Below are 18,925 nucleotides of genomic sequence, written 5' to 3'. Positions count from 1 at the left end.
ATAAGATTCCCAGGCAATATATGAGGAGCAATAATCGTTACTTCATTAGCTTCATTCGGCCCATTCAGACGCACAGGCCTCGTCGACGCCCAGAGCGGACTTTAGTATCTTGAATAAATAGAAAGTGAATTGGGCAGCTTATAAAACGAACAACAAGGTTCGACTTATATAATGTATGGCATTCTTTCACATCACACACGCGGTCGGTTGCTGAATTGAATTTACTGAATCGAATGGAAGAAGAAAGCGGCAACCGCCTTACTCTTCTTCGGAGCAGTCAATCGTATCGGCCTGGTCGCACCACAGCTGCGTAATCACGGCGCCGCGCACGCCGCGGGCCAGCATCCGCTCGCGCATCTCGGACAGGCGCGCGCGCGCATCGTACATGGACCTGTTCCTCCCGTCGGCATCGTACCGGCCGGACCACCAGCTCTCGCCCGCGGCCGCCGCGCGCGGCCACACGATGGCGTCGAGGCTGGCGGCGTCGACCGTCTCCGTCCACATGGCCACCTCGCCGCCGAGAACGTTGGCGGCGGCCTCCCCCGAGAGGCCGGCCCGGGGATCCTGGGCGTAGATGAGACGCCAGCTCCGTGCCGGCGCGCACCAGTCGTTGAAGGGGTACGCGCGCTGGAAGCCGGGGCCGTTTTCAAAGTCGACCCATCCGCCGCGGCCGCAGTCGAGGTACTGTTTGCGGTTAGCATCAAACCCCTCGCCAATTCTTGGGTGTTTCTTTGTTTGCTTCTTCTTCTTCTTCTTCTTTTACGGCAACTTGTCCGACTTACATAAGAATCTGCGGTGCTGACAATCACCTTGTGGCCTGCCCGGGCCAGTTCCTTGACCTTTTCCTGGCCGAGCCACGACTGCACCACCACGTCCTTGCCGACGGTCGCGTTCCACTCGCTGATCATTTCCTCCCAGACGACGGGCACGAGACCCAGCTCGCGCACCTTGCCGTGCGCGTGGTCGAGGAAGCGCTGCAGCAGGGGCTGGAGGACGGACGTGTCGTTTGTCCGCAGGTCCGGGTCGAGGAGCGAGTTGTTGGCCTTGTACTCGTCGCCGCCGGTGTGGAAGTAGGCCGCGTACGGCGACACGCGGGGCAGCAGGTCCTCGAAGAGGGCGTCGAGGAACGCCTCGACCTTTTCGCTGCCGAGGCGCAGGGACCCGCACGGCGGCTGCAGGCAGTACCGCGCGTACGGGCGCGCGTTGTAGGCGTTGGACAGGCCCGGGTAGGCGAGGTCGATGCCGACGTGGCCGGGCATGTCGATCTCGAGGATCAGCTGCACGCCGCGGTGGACGGCGTACTCGTGCAGGCCGGCAAGGTCGGCCGGCGAGTACGTCAGCGCCCGGCCGTAGGCGTGGCGCTCGGCGAGCAGGGGCAGCGCGGGGATCTCCAGCGGCCACGACTGCGTGTCGGTGACGTGCAGGTGCAGCACGTTCATCTTGGCCATGGCGAGGCCGTCAATGGTGCGCTTAATGTCGCCGACGGCGAACCAGTGGCGGCTGACGTCGAGGACCAGGCCGCGGTGGGCGAACCGCGGCGCGTCGTCGGCGACGCGCACGGGGGCGCTGGCGGTGTACCACGCCGCGCCGGACGAGTGCGCGAAGAAGAGCTGGGAAAAGGTCTCGAGGCCGCGCAGCACGCCCGTCGACGAGCGGGCGGCGATGCTGGCCCGCCCGTCGAGCGTGACGTTGAGAGAGTACGACTCGTCGCGCTGGCCCGCCAGCGGCCTGAAGGTGCTGGCGTCGTCCCGGCCCGTCTGCGTGATGGCGAGCGACCGCACGCGGCCCCCCGTCTTGGCCGGTCCGCAGCGCGGCTCAAAGTCCGACCCGGGCTTGTGCAGCATCCACGGCACGTACCCGTCGTCAAAGATGGCCCCGAGGGACCGTGCGAGGGCGCCCTGGACAATGGCCCGCGAGGTGAAGTTGCTGCCGGCGGGGGGTTCGTAGCCGGGCTCGTAGGCGAGCTAAAATATTCAAATGCGCGGCGCCCCGAGGTTAGCGTCCCCAATCCGGTAGCCCAGACAGTCTGCGCCAAGTACATACAGGTGCGCCATTGTAAGTAATGTTGATGGTCTTGTCGATGAAGAGCGTCTCGTTGCCGGTGGAGATGTCAACGGGAATGGGCCAGAGCGCGGCAGTCGGCGATGCAGCGAGTGCCGCGGCCGCAAGAAAACAGAGCAAACGCATAATTGGTCTCAAGGTCTGCAAGAGAAAAATAATCGACCCAAGGAAGGGGGGCTCTCAAAATGTCGAAAGAAAAAAAATGACTTTTCAAAAATTGAGTAGCAAACGGTTCTCTTTATCATCCTCGAGATATCAACTTGGGGCGCACATCTAATCTACAAAAGTTTATCAAGCATCACGATTGTCAATGCGCCCCCACGCAACGCTCGGTTGTCGCTACACGTGGGGTACGATTGAGGTTGCATGACTTTTGTTCTGTTCACTTGCCTTGGCATTTTCTATATGCCGAACAATGTTGCATGATGCCCATCACTCATTACCCGATGCGGAGGGGCCTGGGAAGTACATGTCTGCTCTCTTTATGCACCTTTGTTGCTTAAACAGTTTTGATTACAAATTATACTTGGTATCTCTGTTTCTAGCTTGACATTAACAACTTCCCTCCCCTCCTCTGCCCCCCCTCCTCTTCCTCTCGGCTCATCGCCGTTCCGGCTTGGCCCTTTGCGCGCTCGGTAGCAGCTGGTACAGCGCCTCGACGCTCTTGTGATCCGTGGGCCAGTCATTGTTCCACTGGTCCGGCACGGGCTTGTTGCTGCCCACAATGTTGGCGATTGACCAGAGCGGCTTGACGCCGTTGCCGCCGTAGTAGATGAAGTCGATCCTGTCGGGCGGCTCCTCCGACGCGGGGTGGACCGGCGACCAGGTGTTGCCCGGGTTCTCGGCGGGGTCCGGGTACAGCTCGCGGAACGTGTCCTTGAGGCCGGCCTCGACGGGGTACCTGGACGTCGGCCAGTCGTACGACGCCACGCCGCAGTGCTGGCTCTTCGTTCCGTTGACCCAGTCCAGGTGCGAGGGCGCGTTGAGGTCGCCCGTCAGGAAGACGGGGACCTTGTCCGCGTTGGGGACGAGCTTGGCGATGGCGGCGGAAATGTCCATAATCTGCGGCGTGCGGCCCGAGTCCGCCTCCCGCTTGGTCACCTGCTCGGCCGTCATGTTGCTGAAGCAAAAGTCGTAGGGCCCGTACGGGGTGTAGCCGAGATGCGCCGTGTAAAAGATGATCTCGCTGTCCGCGCCGTCGAGCTGGATGCGCACGGCGTCGGCCGCGTAGTTGGACTCGAGGTTCTCGACAATCGGGTAGCGAGACAGGATGGCCCGGTCGCCCTTGTCGTGATGGTAGTAGCCCAGCGCGTTGGCGAGACGGGTGCCGGCGTCGCCGGGCTTGACCGTCTCCTGGAGACCGATGACGTCCGAGTTTGTGTCGGCCAGGTAGCTGACCAGCTTGTAATGGCTGTTGTGGACAAAGGCGCCGCCAACCCAGATATTCATCGTCGTCACCTTGAGCTTGTCGACCATGGGCGCGTCAACAGCCTTGACGGGGATGATGACCACAAGGTCCTTCTCAGAGCCATCCTCAGCCGTAGCTCTCACAATGGCTTTCGTGGTGCCGCGATCTCCCCTGCTGGGCATGCCCGAGATGACACCGTCCTCGCTGACCCGGACCCAGCTGGACCGGGACGAGTCCCAGACGAGCTTGAAGCTGGGCGGCTGCAGACGTCCCTTGACCAGGCCCCCTACGGGCGCCGAGAAGGCTTCCTTTTCTCTGGCGTTTTGCGTGGTGAAGCTGTTGACGATGAACTCGACCGGGCCCGTCTCGCCGCGGTTCACTGCCCTGACGGGGCCGGCCAGCTTATCGTACCCGTTTTTAGCGAGGAGATAGGCCGTGTACTCGCCGGGCTCGACGTAGGCTGGGTTTATGTTGACTGAGCCGCTGCTATCAGGCGCATACGCCCAATAGAGGTACTCTTTCCGCTGGTCGGCGGCGGCCGGATCATAGCCCTTGGGGTAGACGGCGACCCAGTTCGTCTTGTCGGGCGTGTTGGCCGAGTAGTTGAACGTGAAGGCGGGCTTATCGGTAGTATACTGGAGATAGTTGGCGCTCCGGACAATGCTTTTGGCGCTGGCCTGCCAGGACAAGTAGGCCGGGACCAGCGCGGCAACGATGGTATGAAACCTCATGGCGTGGGACTAGATGTTGATGGAATCCCGACGCGAGTTTTGCCAAGAGCTATGCCCGAGGGTGCGCTACAGACGTATTTATGTTTTGAGCTCCTGTCTGATTCAGTCCAATCTCCAATAACTCCGCGTGCTTCCATAGTTGTCCTGTAAACAAAAAAAATCTGCTGGCATTGTAGGCTGGTGGGTGGTGGGTGCCGCTCTAGGACGGCGACTTGTACCCGATATGGAAGGTTCTCAGTCATTTCTTGGCAGAAGATGGTATGCTCATCCAATCGTCGTTGCGACCAGTTCAACGTGATTTAACTAATGCTGTGGAGTTTTTTCGCTAGATCGCCTGCACAACGCTCCCAACGTCGGCAATCTTGATTTCCATTACGTCTCTGGTTTTGTTCGCTCGCTCGACTAGCGTGAAGCCTTCACCAAAAGTATCGTAGCCTTGGCCCGTACGTAGACTGGAGGCGCATAATTCTTACCGAGGAAGAAGACGGTAAAAATTTGAAAAGAAAACATCACAAAGCTTGACTGAGCAGCTGGTATGCTGCCTTTGACAAGTTGTCAAGGGCTATGCTCTGGAATTGGGATCGACTTGGCGGGCGTGCGATGGCCTAGCCAGGTTCGAGTCTAGTCATGTCTCTCTTGCCGAAACAGTGTGGGTGAAGGCGCCCGATTCTCGGGCTTGTCACTAACTATAGATCCGGGCCGCAACGGAAGGGCATACCAGCGGGGAAAAAAGACTGAGCAAATTAATGTCAAGCATGAGTTGGCATTCACCTTGGTTGCTTGGCACCAGGCCCTGCCTGCCTGCCAAAGGAGCGGTCAATGGCATTAACGGTCAGAAAGTAAGCTTTCAAGAGTGACATGCCACACAAAGTCAAAATTCTTTTTGCAGGGGTTTTCGATGCGCTGGCTGGCTGGACACTTGTTGTAACTGATGCACAGACAATGATCAACTACGTTGCTTTCATCACGCGCGCAGCTGCGCCTTGTTGGTGCGCAAGGGAGAGAGCCAAGAGCTAACTGACTGAGCGATGTAACAGCTCACCTCAAGTCTACGCTGGGAGCATTAGGTTGTAGCAGTCTAGGCTCCGATTTTTTTTTTCTTTTTTGCCTTTTTTCTTTTTCGAGGCCACAGCTCGGCAGACGTCATATTGGTCGACTTGACCCGTCCAGAGGTTGGCTCGTCGAGTTTCGGCAACGAGGGCCGCTGTAAACCGTGGCACCCCGCTGTTGGTGGGCGATCAGCAGCCCTACGGGGTTGTGCCAATTCGTTGGCTCGTATAGACATTGAGCGGTTTTTCTTCAGAGAGTCGGCACGTGTACAACATTCGTAGCATGCTGCATGAATGGGTCGTCTCCTTGATTCACTTGCTTCTGAGGTTTTTGTCTTAGTTTTCATGCTCGCATATTAGGTAAGTGCCTACGGATGAGAGAGGAGGGCAAGAGGGAAAGAGTCTGGCTGCGATTTGAATCCCCAAATTTCTCACTACACGCAGAAAGACGAATTATTAGGAGAAATTTTGATATGATATATATTTGCCTTGTATGTGCTTTCATCGTTATGTTGTTCCATCTTTTTTTATTTATTCTTTTATTTTTTGGCATCATGAGCCTCTTCCCTACGCCTTCGACCAACGCCAACAACCAAGGCAGCCTTGAAGCGCCACAAACGCATAAGTACACGGGCATGATACATCCAATAAGTCACCGGCAGAATGTAGACTGATCCTTGTATCAAATCGTGATCCAAGAACACATCTAGTGTGTGAGTGTTTATGTGTGTGTACGTACGTGGGTGAAGAAAGCCAAAGTAAAGTGGCAGAAGAAGATTAGCAGAAAACCAGACAGAGAGAAAGATAGAGAAGAAGCGGGACGAGGAATAACGAGTAATTGATTGGCTTGTTGGCTGACCCGCTGGCTAGCTTATTCGATCGTGATATCCTTCAAAGACTTGGCAGTGATACTATCTAGGTCTCTGCTATCCTACCGGAATTTCGTACTCTTGATGGCTCAATTCGTCAAGTCAGAGCCTTTGCCAACAAGCAAGCAGAGGTCATGTCCAGAGCCTTTTTCTTTATGCGCAAACACCCACGTAGGAGCCTCACGCGTTGGGAACCGAGTCGCGGGTCTGCCCCGTCCGACGTCGACGTCGCCAAGGGATGCTGTTATCCACAAGAGAACAAACACGTGGCAACAGCATTCACGTTTTTGATACGGAATTCTACTGACTAGACTGTTTTGTCTCTATGGATTTTTTTTCCCGGCAGAATACTTGCGACGATGATTTGCACCCCAGAATCGGAGGAGAGATCGAACATTGGCGGCTACCCTATATAGGCCGAAGAAGGCATGTCTCTCCACGGCCCATGGGGGATTGGTTCGAGCGCAGGAGAGGAGGCGGAGATTAAAAGACAAGGAAGGGCATTTATTTTTAGTCGGTTGTGTGTTGGTTGATTGGTCCAGTGGCGTGTCCCGGCACCACTGTGGGCATGTCCGTGATATTGCTGGGTACGGATTATAATGGCAACATCGGGTTCGGTGGGTGAGTGCGGACAAACGGGTCTTTTATTTTAGATAGAGGGGCTTACTCAGTACTCAGTATAGCTGGGCAACGCTGTCAAAATTGAACAAGATTTCGTGGACAGGCAGTCTACGGTGTTCTCAGGGGCGGTTCGAATACGGCTTGCGTCTCCCTTTTCGAGGTGCGAGCTGAGCTTCCAGGGGCTGCGACCGGCACCGACGGGAGACACTCAACGAGGCGAGGAAACAGATACTGCCATATTGAAGAGGCCAAATATATCATGATTATTCTGAGTCTGTACATGTTTTCTCAGGATGAAATCGAACAAAGGAGAAAAAAGCGAATTCTAGCAACGAGGAATGGCAAGCAAGGCACACGCCAACACGGGGACTATCGCCGACCCTGCACCTTTTTCAGGGACAAGATTACTTATATTATTAGGTATATTTCAGGAACACGCAGGGGCAATTCAGGTACAGGCTCAAAATCTCCACACCTCTGCACTCTGGTATCCAGTATCCTTGATTTTCAGCCTCTCGAAGCTCGAGATGCGGCGGCCGCCAAGCCAAAGCTGGTATGGCGTCAGAGGCAGTGCAGCCAGTTTGTCTCGGACCCGGCCAGCTGCCCTTGCTTGTTTCCTGTTCCTGGTCGTCTCTTTTTTTTTTCTCGCACCAGTAGAATTTCATTGCCTGCGGTGGCTGTCGGTGCTCTGTCTCTTCTTTTTTGGCGTCTTTGTGATCGCCGACCGGCGCACGATCAGGGGAAAAGCTGTGAATCACGTGCGACGCGTCCTGCCTGGCCTCCTCCTCATCTAGTGCTGCTTCACCTTCATTCTTTGAGTTTTGATCTGTCATCCATTCAATCTCTCTTTGTTTCTCGTAATTTCTCTCGTCCATTCTTCCTTGCCCTTTTCTTTTCCTTTCTTTCCCCGTCTCTGCATCCATCTCACCACGCCGCTTGTTGTTCAAACGCGGCCTCGTCACTCATTCGACCAAACAAAGACCATCTTTGACACGCTCCTTTATTCCCCTTGTACCTGATAACAGTCTCTCTCTCACACACCATCAATACTCGATCTTGCCCGCAAATTCACATCCCGTCGCCATGCATCTGACTTCCACCCTCCTGACCGGCGCCCTCGCCGTCGCTTCGGCCTCGGCCAACAGCAACTACCTCGGCTTCAACTCGGGAGCCACCCTCGCCGACCGCTCCGCCAAGTTCAAAAAGGACTTTGAGGCCGAGTTCAAGACGGCCCAGGCTCTCAACGGCGCCCCCGGCAAGTTCAACGCCGTCCGTCTCTACACCAACATCCAGGCCTACGCCACCGATGACCCCATCGAGGCCTTTGAGGCCGCCATCGACACCGAGACCTACCTCCTGCTCGGAATCTGGGCCTCGGGCACCACCGACATCAGCAAGGAGCTGAGCGCCCTCAAAAAGGCCGTCACCAAGTACGGCTCCAAGTTCACCGACCTCGTCATCGGCATGTCCATCGGCTCCGAGGATCTCTACCGCAACTCCGTCACCGGCACCAAGAACGAGGCCGGCGTCGGCGCCGACCCCGACGTCATCCTCTCCTTCATCAAGGACTACAAGAAGGCCTTTGACGGCAGCGCCCTCGCCAAGGTCCCCATCGGCCACGTCGACACCTGGGACGCCTGGACCAACAGCTCCAACAAGGCCGTCATCGACGCCGTCGACTGGATCGGCGTCGACGAGTACCCCTACTACGAGAGCGGCAAGGGCAACAGCATCAAGAACGCCGGCAAGCTCTTCGACAAGGCCTACGACGCCACCCGGGCCGTCGCCGGCAGCAAGCCTGTCTGGGTCACCGAGACTGGCTGGCCCGTCACCGGCAAGACATGGGACGAGGCCGAGCCCTCGGTCGAGAACGCCAAGTACTACTGGGACGAGGTTGGCTGCCGCCAGCTCTTTGGCAAGACGCCCACCTTTTGGTACAACCTGCGCGACTCCAACCCCGACAACACCATGAAGTTTGCCATCACCAAGGACCTGAGCACTACCCCCCAGTTCAACCTGACCTGCCCGACCACCTTTGACACCGACTCCAGCGACTCGTCTTCTTCCTCTTCGTCCAGCTCCAGCACCGCCACTCGCTCCTCCTCTGGCTCGTCCACCTCGGCCTCTGCTCCCGCCAGCACCGCCACCGGTTCCAGCAACAACTCGAGCTCCAGCTCGTCCGGCTCTGGCTCTTCCGGCTCTGGCTCTGCTGGCTCCGGCTCTTCTGGCGCTGGCGCCAGCGGATCCGCCAGCGGCTCGGCCGAGCCTACCAGCGTCAACAAGAACTCGGGCGCCGGCAAGATGGTTGCTTCCAGCTCCGTCGCTGGCATCCTTGCCCTTGTTGGTGCCTTTTACCTGCTTTAAGCGGCTTCAAGCTGCCATGGCTTGTTGATGGTGTACTGGTATCAGTCGGGTGGTCAATATTGCCCGCAAAGCACCCCCCCTTTTTTTTTTTGCGTGTCCTTGCTTGCATGCTGGCCGGATATGGGCCCGGATAGATATTTGCACTTTAATTCCATAGACGCACCAATCATTGAGATTTAGTTGCTGCACCCAATACTGTTTGATTCTACACCTTTTGATCCATTGTCCCGTAGTTCATTTTGATCCGCGATCCGTCTAAATGTAGTTTGTTACACTTGAGTAATGCATGAGTCAAGTGTACGCGCGCCGACTGGAACTATGCCCGTACAAAGCCCACCAAATCCACCACGACCCGCCGCGGCCTCGGCCGTCTCCAACCCCGTATCCTTGCTCCTCGCCCCTTGTTAATCCGGGTCTATTATAGATGGCTCCCCGCAGTCTTGGCGTCTGCAGTGTTCAAGTCCATGTTTAAACTTGCAAGAGAAGAATATACAAAAAAGGGCATGAGGCTATTGCCTGAAAAAAAACCGTGTAGGCTGATGTGAGAATGCATGGCAGAGATCAAAAGCAAAAAAAAAACAAAGAAACAAAGAAACACCTCGTTGTGCCACCGTGCCGGGTAAAGGCCGAAGCGGACCTGCATTAGCGGCGGATCGAGAAAGCTTCCGAACTGTCGCCACGTTTTGCAAAGTTGCCATGAGCGAATCAATTCCCAGCAGGGCGGCCACAAGGATGCGCGTTCTGGACTCGGCCATATACTCTATAATATATCCATTAGGAAACCGCCGGGAGCCACATCCTCCGCGGTGAAGAGTAAGCTTCAAGCTTGTTACCTGACAAGCCCGTATAGCTGAATGAATCCTGACGGGGCCTCGCGTACCCGCAATCAATCTCTGTTCCGAGTGCGTCCATCTCAGAACGGCAACAACCGAAACCACAGTCTATTTGAATAATCCTTTCACAAGGCATAATTTGCTCATCAACGCTCTCTCTGCACCCATCGGAGCGAATTTTGCTCCCTGTCGGTTGTTAGTGCTGAGCTTGACGATCCACACAAGTCGACCAACTAGTTCGTTGCTTACACCGGCCATGGAGGTGAGCCTTTGCCGAGAAGAGAGATGCTCGGGACAAAAAGGAGGCGCCAAAGGGGACATTGGAACGGATACAATCTGTCAATGTAACGTGTGGAAAAAGAGGGTTAATTGACATGCAGAAGCGGCTGACCGGCTCGGCCACATTGGGCATTTTTTTCACCTTTTCGAATTCACCTCGATCCTTTGCCAAGGCATAATCCAACCAGATGCGGGAATACCGACAAGTTGCTGCAAATTGCCTTCACGAGAAGAATTGGAGCAGTAAGCTCCTTATCTCGCCGACGGATGCTAGCGAGGTTGTACGCTTGCCCTGCGCTGCTGAGGATAATGAGACTGTGACTGCCTCCTCAAAGTATATAAGATGCCATCATGACCGCGTTTTAACATGAAAATGTTCTCATCAATCCAAGCCTTTCCAGACCCTTGAAACAACTATCAATCTGTCCTCGACACTGCCCATCCCATTTATAGAACCAAACATGCTCGCCAAGCTCAGCATCATCGGCACCATGTGCCTGGCACTCGCCGCGGCCCAGCCCCTCGACACGGCCGACACCATCACCTCGGCCGCGGCCGTGCCGGCGCCCACCGGCGACAGCTTCGACCCGTCGGACCCCGACCCGGCCGACCGCGCTCCCGTCACGCCCGTCCCCAGCATCGTCCCCGAGGAAGAGGCCCGCAAGAGCCTGACGCTCGGCACGGCCAGCGGCGGCGCCCTCGACCTGCCTCCCGCCCCGACCGCCGGCCCCGCCGCCATGGATGTCGCCGCCGCCGCCGCCAACAACGCGTACATCACCGTGGTCAACAAGCACAACGCCGCCATCACCACGGTGCACGTCCGCGGCGAGGGCCCCGCGCCCAAGGGCAACGTCGGCGCCGGCAAGCTCAACAAGGGCCAGCACGGCATCTTTACCGTCGCCCACAACTGGAGCGGGCACGTTGCTCTCAACGTTGCCGGAAAGTGAGTACAAGCCTATTACGGAAAAAAAAAGAGAAAAAAAGAGTCCTGTAAGATGTGAGAATACTGACGAGGACAGGTCTGTTACTACGGGCGACGAGTCTCTGATTGAGGGCAGCTTCAAGAACCAGGGTCACGGCTTCATCGGTGACATTAACGTGAGCTACGTGTAAGTGATATGATGCAAGGCCTCCAAACATGGAAGAGCGCTAAATAGTTTCACAGCGATGGATTCAGTGTTCCCGTTCTCTGCTGGTGCAACCAGAACAAGAAGACGGCCGGCTGCTCCAAGAACCTCTTTGGTCTCGGCCACTGCCCTGTAAGTTGAAATAGCCACCTTCCAGAACGCCCCCAGCAGCCCAGACCATTTCTTTTCTTTTCTTTTTTTTTGCTGACATGATGCCGTGATCAGAACCCCAACGGCCAGGGCTCGTGCAAGAACCCCAACCGCGGCAAGCCCGGCGTCCGCTCCCCGACTGCCTTCTTCAAGCCCTGCTTCTACCCCGGCGGCGCCTACACCTTTGACAACGACAGCGCGGCCAACAGCCTCAACGGCCGCTGCCCCAACGAGCACTACACCTGCTGCATCGGCAACGGCTGCCACCCGTAGATGGAGAGGACGAGGTTTTCTTCTCTCCGGGGAATTCTGCAGCTGCGGAGATGTACATATGAAAGGGCGCCGCCACTCTGGTACATATATAGGAGTAGACAAGTGTATATAGGAGAATACTACTACCTAGAGCTCTACTAGAACAATTGCTGAATCGGCTGGTACTTTTTGAAAAGCTCAGATCGGCCATACATTCAAGTGATGCACGACAACTCAACCCATTGGGCACCATCTGCATGGTCATATGTACCCCGCCGCGCCGCCGCCGACCATGTAGCCCCAACATGACGCGGGGTTCTCATACTGACAGTCCATATACTCACTCCTTTTTGTGAAAAATCATTATAGTTTCAGACAGCTCAAGGAGAATGTCGATGAAGGACAAGGTCATTGCCATCACAGGCGCCGCCAGCGACATCGGTCTCGCCACGACCAGGTTGCTGGTCGACCGCGACGCTATTGTGTGCATGGCCGACGCGAACACGACAATGGTCGAAACTTGCAAAGCAATCTTCGCGGCCAAAGATCGGGAAGCTCAGAAGGACAGAATTTCTGTAACAAAGGTAGATTTTACAAACAGGGCCGAGGTCAACTGCTGGATCAAGGCCATCGTGGAACGGTTTGAGCGGCTCGACGGCGCAGCCAATATTGCCGGCATCATGGGCAACAGTCGAGGGGTAGGGGCAGTGACGACGGCGGTTGAAGATGAAGAGTGGGATCGTGTGATGAATGTCAATCTAAAGGGGTGCATGTGCTCCTTGCGCGCGGAGTTGGATAGCATTGAGAAGAAAGGGTCTATTGTCAATGTTACCGCCATGCATGACACTAATAACGGTCTGTTTTCTTTTCTTCTCTCTCAAGACGCCTGATCCGACACGCAGGCCAGATCAAGACACTAAACACATGTTTTTTTTTGCTTTAGGCATGGTTATGAGTGCCGCATGCAGCGCCAGTAGGCACGGAATATTCAGCCTTGCCAAGGCGGCCGCCAAAGAACACGGCCACCGCGAGGTCCGCGTCAACGCCGTCACGCTGGGCGCTATTCACACACCCTCCACGCCGCAGGCGCCGTTCAAACTCGGACAGGATTCGAAAAAAACCACACACGACTCGAGAGACACCAACAGACAGAGACAGATAGACAAGGTGGCGGGCGTGATTTGCGACCTGCTGGGGCCGGGTAGCGCGCATATCACGGGAGCGGTGTGCCCCGTGGACGGAGATTGGCTGTAGCTATGAACCTAACATTATTTGAAGAGTCACGATGAGGAAATCAGCGGGATGACTGTATACCCGAGACGCATGTGTTGATCTTTGGAGTCTTTTGCGATCCATAGCTTGGCTGGGGCAGCTGAAAAAGTGTCGTGACTCATCAGTCTAGCTCGTCTATCACGGCGGCCGCGCATGTTTACCAATGCGGAGAAGATAAAATGTCCAAGACAATCCCGTGTCAAGGTACATCTCAAGAGCTCTTCCAATTGCAACATTTCTCGGAATCACCCATAGCCCCGGCTTACCGTCTCCATGAATACATTGCCAGCCGACGTCCGTTATTCCCACCTGAGGTGGAACTGCCCACTGTCCACCTCGACCGCAGACGACCTCATCCAAAAGCTCCAACTCGGCGCGGAATCGACACTGGTCGATATCGGGTGCGGCTGGGGCGAGCTCCTCTTGCAAGCGGCAAAACACTCTGGCGCGGCGGCCGTCGGCGTCGACACGGACGCGGACCTGCTCGCGCGCTGCAAAGTCGCCGCGTACAAGAAGGATATGGAGATTGAGCTCGTGAACATGCCGGGCAGGGACTGGAAAGAGGTGCGCGACCGCGCCATCTGCATCGGGTCGTCGCACGCCTTTGGCGGCACGCGGGAGATGCTCGAGGGCCTGGCCGCCGTCGTTCCGTGCGGACGCGTGCTCGTCGGGGACATGTGCTGGGAGGAGGAAGACAAGGAGCTGTCCGAGGAGTGCCGGGCCATGTTTGGAGACGATGTCGTGCCGCTCAGTCGCTTCGTCGCGCTGTGCAGGGAGACAGGGTGGAAGCTCATGCATCTGGAGACGGCGACGCGGCGCGACTGGGACACGTTTGAGTGCGGCCACCGCGCGGGGCCGAGGGAGTGGCTGCTGAATAACGCGAATGACAAGAGAGCATCGGATGTGGAAGAGGGCTTGGCAAAGAGGGAAGATGACTATTTCCGCATATACCGTGGACATTTGGGCTTTGTGTTTGCGATCCTTGCTAGATAGCCCATATGTCATATCAAACTAGAACAGCACACGATGATGGATCACACATGCTAAACATCGATTCATGTTGCTAAAAGACAATCATACAAAACTTTGCAAGTAACCGCGATTCAAAGATGCTTGAGCGAAATTGACAAGGCCCTTCACGAACCCCGTCTTACGAGCAATTGTGAACAGCGACGGAGCGCCACTTTGGTGTATCGACAAATGTCGAATTGACCTTGATCTCGGTCACCGTGACGGGCTTCTTGAAGAGGTCAATCTTCTTGTGGCCGACGCTCGTGCCGTTGGACAGCAGGGTCCAGTCGCTCTCGGCGCTGCCTTGCCTGCCCCAGACCTTGTACGAGCGGATAACCTGGCCGTTGGTCTGGTCCTCCATGAGCACGACGCGGTCAATGACGACGGGCTCGTCAAACTTGAGCGCGTAGCCGCCACCGCCGCCGGCCTCGTCGCGCGTGCCGAGCGACGGCCGCACCGGGTTGTCGTAGCACTTTCGGATAAAGTCCCCGAGCTCCTTGTAGCGCGCGAGGTGCGCGTCCGGGACCAGGCCCCGGCGGTCGGGCGACAGGTCGAGGGCCAGCACGCAGTTGCGGCCCACCGTCTCGTGGTAGACCTTGATGAGCTCCGAGAGCGGGCGCAGCGCCGTGTCCTTGCCAAAGAACCAGCGGTCGTTCTTCTGCAGCGTCGTGTCGCACTCGGAGGGTAAAAAGTAGGGGCTGTCGGACGCGCCAGACTTGGTGAGGCCACTATGTTGCTTGGTTTAGTTTTTTGACGGGATTCCTGGCCAGTTGTAAGCAGAGAGCCCTTACCTAGACCAATTCTCCTCCTGGGCGTGACCATACTCGTTGCCAATCCAGCGGACTTTTTGAAGCGTTAGAGCCGATTTCCTCGATGAAGAACCCCGGGGTAAACACATACTAGAATTGCCTGATACACAGCTACCGTCATCATCACAGCCGTTGAAGATGACGGCACCAGGCTGGGACTTCTGCAGCTTAGTATGGATGCGCTCTTTCTGCTCGTCGCTCCAGCCACCGTCGAACCAAATCTACAAGCTGTCAACCAGGACTCTCGGGACCAAGCTCGGATGCTATCAAACTCACCTCTGTCAAGTTGCCGTAATTGCTCCAGAGCTCTTCGAGCTGCTCAAAGACAATCTCGTTGTAGACCTCGGTGGTGATGCCGACCTGGTCCTTTGTCGGCGGGTTGGGGCGGACGTGACCCTTCTGCACGTTGAGGTAGTTGTTGACGGCCGTGCTGTAGTAAAAGCCGTGGCCGAACCCGTACTTGCTGGTCGACTTGACAAACTCCCCCACCACGTCCCTGCCCTTGACGGGAGACTGGTCGACGTCGTAGTCGTACGCGACCGTCTTGCCGGACCGGTCCTTGAAGCTGACCTTTGTGGGCCAGGTGGTGAAGCCGCAGTTGTGCTTGGCGACGAGCGTGGCGTACTTGCCGCCGAAGCTCTTGATGGCCTCCATCCACTGGTCCGTGTTGAGCTGCGCCGGGTCAAAGTCGGAGCGCGGGGGCACCAGGGCCGGCCTGTTGTTGCACCCGTCCAGCTTGGTGTCCTTGATGTAGGTGGCCATGTTGAAGTGGATCAGGCTGCCCATTTCGCGGTCCTGAAAGTCCAGCTGCTCCTTGGTGGGCAGCGCAATCTTGGAGCCGTCGATGGGCGAGATGCGCCACCTGCCCAGGGGCGTCGGAGCGGCGGCGGCGGCGGCGGTGGCTCCGTCCTGGGTCCGCTCGCCCTGGGCGACGACGGTGGCAAAGGCCGCGATGAGTCCGGCTGTCTTCATGCTTTTCCTCAGCAGTCGGGGTGTTCTTGATGATACGTTGGGATATGGGCCTTTCAATTACCCAATGAAAAAAGAAAGTTGTCAATGAAAGCTGCGTGCGAAGAAGAATGGCACTGCTATGCAGGTTTATATAGTAGACATGCGCACACACACCCGCATTTATACTTTTGATCACCGAATACGACTCTGCCGGTAGGGGAAATTTCCAACAATACCCGCCGGCTCCACGTAGACCTAGCCGATCAGACACATGCCGGAGAACAATGAGCACTTATCGACGATTTTAGTCGAGTACCGAGGACGAATGGACCAATTTTGTTTGACCCTCGACTAGAAGGCCGCGACATGAGCTACATCCGAAGCATTACATTCTAGCTGTAAAGAAGCCACGACCGCGGCAATGCTTGCCAGTCTTTTCTGGAATACCATCAAATATATTATTCTACTTGGAAGAACGGTGAAGCGCTTTCGGTTCTCCATTGTTCCTGGTTCAATCCCCTGACGATCAATTTTGCGGGGAGGTAACTGTGCGGGGCGAATTTATCCGTCGGCTAAAGCAGTGATAGGTTCATTCGGCTTCGGCCTTGTCACCATCAACGTAATTGCCTAATGATCAAGCTACAGTAGACGGAGAGGTGCATTTCTGCAGCTGATAAAAGCACAGTCATATTATAGATGGCATGTTACATGGCGTTGGTGGTGGATCAGAATGGTTGCTCTCTCGGTTACCTCTGGGTCTCCACGATGCAACAATCGGACTGCATGATATCGGAAAGACGGGCGCATGAAAATGCTCGGGATCTCTCGATGAACAGATGTGCGGTTGGATCTTAGTGTGCTTATGAGAAAAGAGAAGACTGCGGGGGTTTTCTCCTTCTTCTCCTTCTTTATTGTTTGCTTTCGAAGAAAGTTGTTTTCTCAATACTTTCTACAGTCGGCGCGGCCTCATGGCCGGTACCCAAGTCCTGTAGACTCGTGATGATACTCTGGATTGGCAAAGATCTTCTTATTTTCCAAGGGACGGCAAGGCGCGGGCTGACACTCAATACCATAGCCCTTGCACAGCAAGACAGATAGGACCTACCCAGGCCGAGAACTCTTACGCCTTCGACGCCAGCACAGCGTAAAGTAATTGCAATGTAGAAGCAGCTCTGGCTTTCGTGCATGGTGCCGCTATGCGGACCATGAGCACCATCTTGGAGGGCATCATTCCTGAGCAGCGGCCACGGGCTCCTGATACCAAGGCGCCAACGACACCAGGTTTCGCCAGCAGTATCCCTTCAACGACTACTGCTTGCCGGTGGTCAAGAAGTAGCGCATCGGGTACTAGTTCGACCAGCTCACGGGCGTGCCGGTCAAGTAAAGGACCTAGTGCTCGGCGCAGCCGAGTCGGACGGCGGGACGCGGCGCGCTACGACGAGGAAGCTAGATGTACGCTAAGCCGCGGCTGGCAGAAATGCGGAAGAAGATTGGCGACTATCCTCGCGTAAAACAGATAGATAGGATGGCTTGCGAGTGAGCAAAGCACCAGGCACACCATGTCATTTAAAGAGAGTGTTCATCGTCATTAAACATCTATTTTTGTTTCCCAGACCAAAGCCAGCTACATAAAAAAAAAGTGGAAATGGGGTATATATATAGTTTCAAATGTTCTTGGAGTTGCCGGCAATCATGTTGCGAACAGGGAACTGGATCCACGCAGGCAGAGAGCGGAAGCCGGTGATGAAGGACAATCTCTCGGGGCAGACAATCTGGGCACCCTTGCAGGCAAAGACTTGGTCGGTGAGCTGACGGGCGACGTCGTCGCTGGTGAGGAGGCGGATGCCGCCCTTTTCGAGCTCGTGGCTAAACTTGGCGACCAGGGGCGTGGCGACAAAGTTGGGGTGGACGACGGTGGTGAGGACGCCGGTGGCGCCGTGGGTGTTGCGCAGCTCCGAGTTGAGGGACTCGTGGAAGGCGAGGGCGGCGGCCTTTGTGGCGGAGTAGTCGGCGCCCTTGGCGAGGGCGACAAAGGAGGCCATGCTGGCGACGGTAACGACGTGGCCCTTGTTGACCTCGACCATGTGGGGGACAAAGGCCTGGACGAGGTACCAGTGCGATATGGTGTTGACGGCGAAGACCTTGTTGAGGGTGGCCGGGGGGATCTCGAGGATGCCCTTGGGGACGGTGATGCCGGCGTTGTTGACGAGGATGGAGGGGTGGCCGTACTCGGCGCGGACGGCGTCGGCGACGCTGCGGACGGATTCCGGGTCGGTGACGTCGCACTTGAAGTAGCGGACGTGGCGGTGGCCCTCGAGGCCCTTGGGCAGGGGCTGGACGTCGAGGACGGCGCAGCGGACGCCGCGGGCCGTGAGCTGCTCGACGACGTTGAGGCCGATGCCGCTGCAGCCGCCGGTGACGACGGCGACCTCGTTGGGCCAGTCCCAGCCGCGGGCCTTTGTGAAGCGCCAGGCGTTGGAGGCGGCCGAGTTGAGGGCCGCGTTGACCCCCTTGACGAGGCCCCAGCCAAAGGCGACCTTGAGGGCCAGCGCCACCGTCTCGGGCTTGGCGACGCCGTCGCCGAGGAAGGCCAGGCGCCGGACGACCTCGGCCTGCAGGTCCGGCGGCGACTGGGTGAAGGCGAGCAGGGCGGCGCCGGTGACGAGGGGGCTCGTGAGGAAGCGGACGAGGGCGCCGAGCGCGTGGACGGGCGGCGACTCGAGGTAGTGGATCAGAGTCATGACGGCGGCGGCTGCGGGTATGATTTTGATGATTGTGATGATTGCGCGTTTGAGGTAGCTCGGCTATGTGGTAACTAGTTGCGAGAGAGTACGACGAGGATACCGCAAGGAGGATTGGCTGTGCGGGGCGACGACTGAGACGTGTGGAAAAAGAAAAATCACCAAGAAATTTCAATTGAAAAAGGAGAGATGGCTAGGCAAAGGAATAGATTTTAAATAGAGTCAACGAGGAAGGGGCCCCCGGATTTGGAGGGGGGGGCTTGCCTCTCTGATCCTCGGCTTGGAAGCTTGTTCTCGGTTCGGTTGGGGAAGCTTTGGAGGTTTTGCTGGAGAGCCGATGCGCTAAGCCGAACTAGGCGAATCAAGGGGAGGGGGAGGGGGGAGGTGGTTCTAGGGT

At 56.6% G+C, this 18,925-nt stretch overlaps 8 protein-coding genes across 8 annotated transcripts; 4 read left to right on the top strand and 4 right to left on the bottom strand.

The window, feature by feature from the left end:
* Positions 1 to 258: 258 nt before the first annotated feature.
* Positions 259 to 2,187, bottom strand: V2A60_009447 (beta-N-acetylhexosaminidase; the record flags this gene model as incomplete). Its single annotated transcript, XM_083260712.1, has 3 exons — positions 259 to 684; positions 783 to 1,964; positions 2,044 to 2,187. 3 exons carry the CDS (start codon positions 2,185 to 2,187, stop codon positions 259 to 261), a joined length of 1,752 nt encoding a protein of 583 aa, XP_083116838.1.
* A 474-nt stretch (positions 2,188 to 2,661) lies between these two features.
* Positions 2,662 to 4,200, bottom strand: V2A60_009446 (uncharacterized protein; the record flags this gene model as incomplete). Its single annotated transcript, XM_083260711.1, has 1 exon — positions 2,662 to 4,200. One exon carries the CDS (start codon positions 4,198 to 4,200, stop codon positions 2,662 to 2,664), a length of 1,539 nt encoding a protein of 512 aa, XP_083116837.1.
* Positions 4,201 to 7,822: 3,622 nt separating this feature from the next.
* V2A60_009445 (glycoside hydrolase superfamily) lies at positions 7,823 to 9,103 on the top strand (the record flags this gene model as incomplete). The annotated part of the gene is made up of 1 exon (XM_083260710.1): positions 7,823 to 9,103. One exon carries the CDS (start codon positions 7,823 to 7,825, stop codon positions 9,101 to 9,103), a length of 1,281 nt encoding a protein of 426 aa, XP_083116836.1.
* A 1,573-nt stretch (positions 9,104 to 10,676) lies between these two features.
* V2A60_009444 (uncharacterized protein) lies at positions 10,677 to 11,765 on the top strand (the record flags this gene model as incomplete). Its single annotated transcript, XM_083260709.1, has 4 exons — positions 10,677 to 11,158; positions 11,235 to 11,324; positions 11,381 to 11,474; positions 11,568 to 11,765. The coding sequence occupies 4 exons, from the start codon at positions 10,677 to 10,679 to the stop codon at positions 11,763 to 11,765; spliced, it is 864 nt and encodes a 287-aa protein (XP_083116835.1).
* Positions 11,766 to 12,133: 368 nt separating this feature from the next.
* On the top strand, positions 12,134 to 12,998 carry V2A60_009443 (SDR family NAD(P)-dependent oxidoreductase; the record flags this gene model as incomplete). The annotated part of the gene is made up of 2 exons (XM_083260708.1): positions 12,134 to 12,599; positions 12,688 to 12,998. 2 exons carry the CDS (start codon positions 12,134 to 12,136, stop codon positions 12,996 to 12,998), a joined length of 777 nt encoding a protein of 258 aa, XP_083116834.1.
* Positions 12,999 to 13,289: 291 nt separating this feature from the next.
* On the top strand, positions 13,290 to 14,009 carry V2A60_009442 (SAM-dependent methyltransferase; the record flags this gene model as incomplete). The annotated part of the gene is made up of 1 exon (XM_083260707.1): positions 13,290 to 14,009. One exon carries the CDS (start codon positions 13,290 to 13,292, stop codon positions 14,007 to 14,009), a length of 720 nt encoding a protein of 239 aa, XP_083116833.1.
* A 157-nt stretch (positions 14,010 to 14,166) lies between these two features.
* On the bottom strand, positions 14,167 to 15,808 carry V2A60_009441 (uncharacterized protein; the record flags this gene model as incomplete). The annotated part of the gene is made up of 4 exons (XM_083260706.1): positions 14,167 to 14,755; positions 14,819 to 14,870; positions 14,928 to 15,057; positions 15,113 to 15,808. 4 exons carry the CDS (start codon positions 15,806 to 15,808, stop codon positions 14,167 to 14,169), a joined length of 1,467 nt encoding a protein of 488 aa, XP_083116832.1.
* A 1,643-nt stretch (positions 15,809 to 17,451) lies between these two features.
* Positions 17,452 to 18,528, bottom strand: V2A60_009440 (uncharacterized protein; the record flags this gene model as incomplete). The annotated part of the gene is made up of 1 exon (XM_083260705.1): positions 17,452 to 18,528. The coding sequence occupies one exon, from the start codon at positions 18,526 to 18,528 to the stop codon at positions 17,452 to 17,454; it is 1,077 nt and encodes a 358-aa protein (XP_083116831.1).
* Positions 18,529 to 18,925: the final 397 nt, after the last annotated feature.

This window comes from Cordyceps javanica, chromosome 6 (assembly GCF_051103115.1).
Source record: "Cordyceps javanica chromosome 6, complete sequence".
Taxonomy (NCBI): Eukaryota; Fungi; Ascomycota; class Sordariomycetes; order Hypocreales; family Cordycipitaceae; genus Cordyceps; species Cordyceps javanica.
This window is presented reverse-complemented; position numbering and strand designations above follow the sequence as displayed.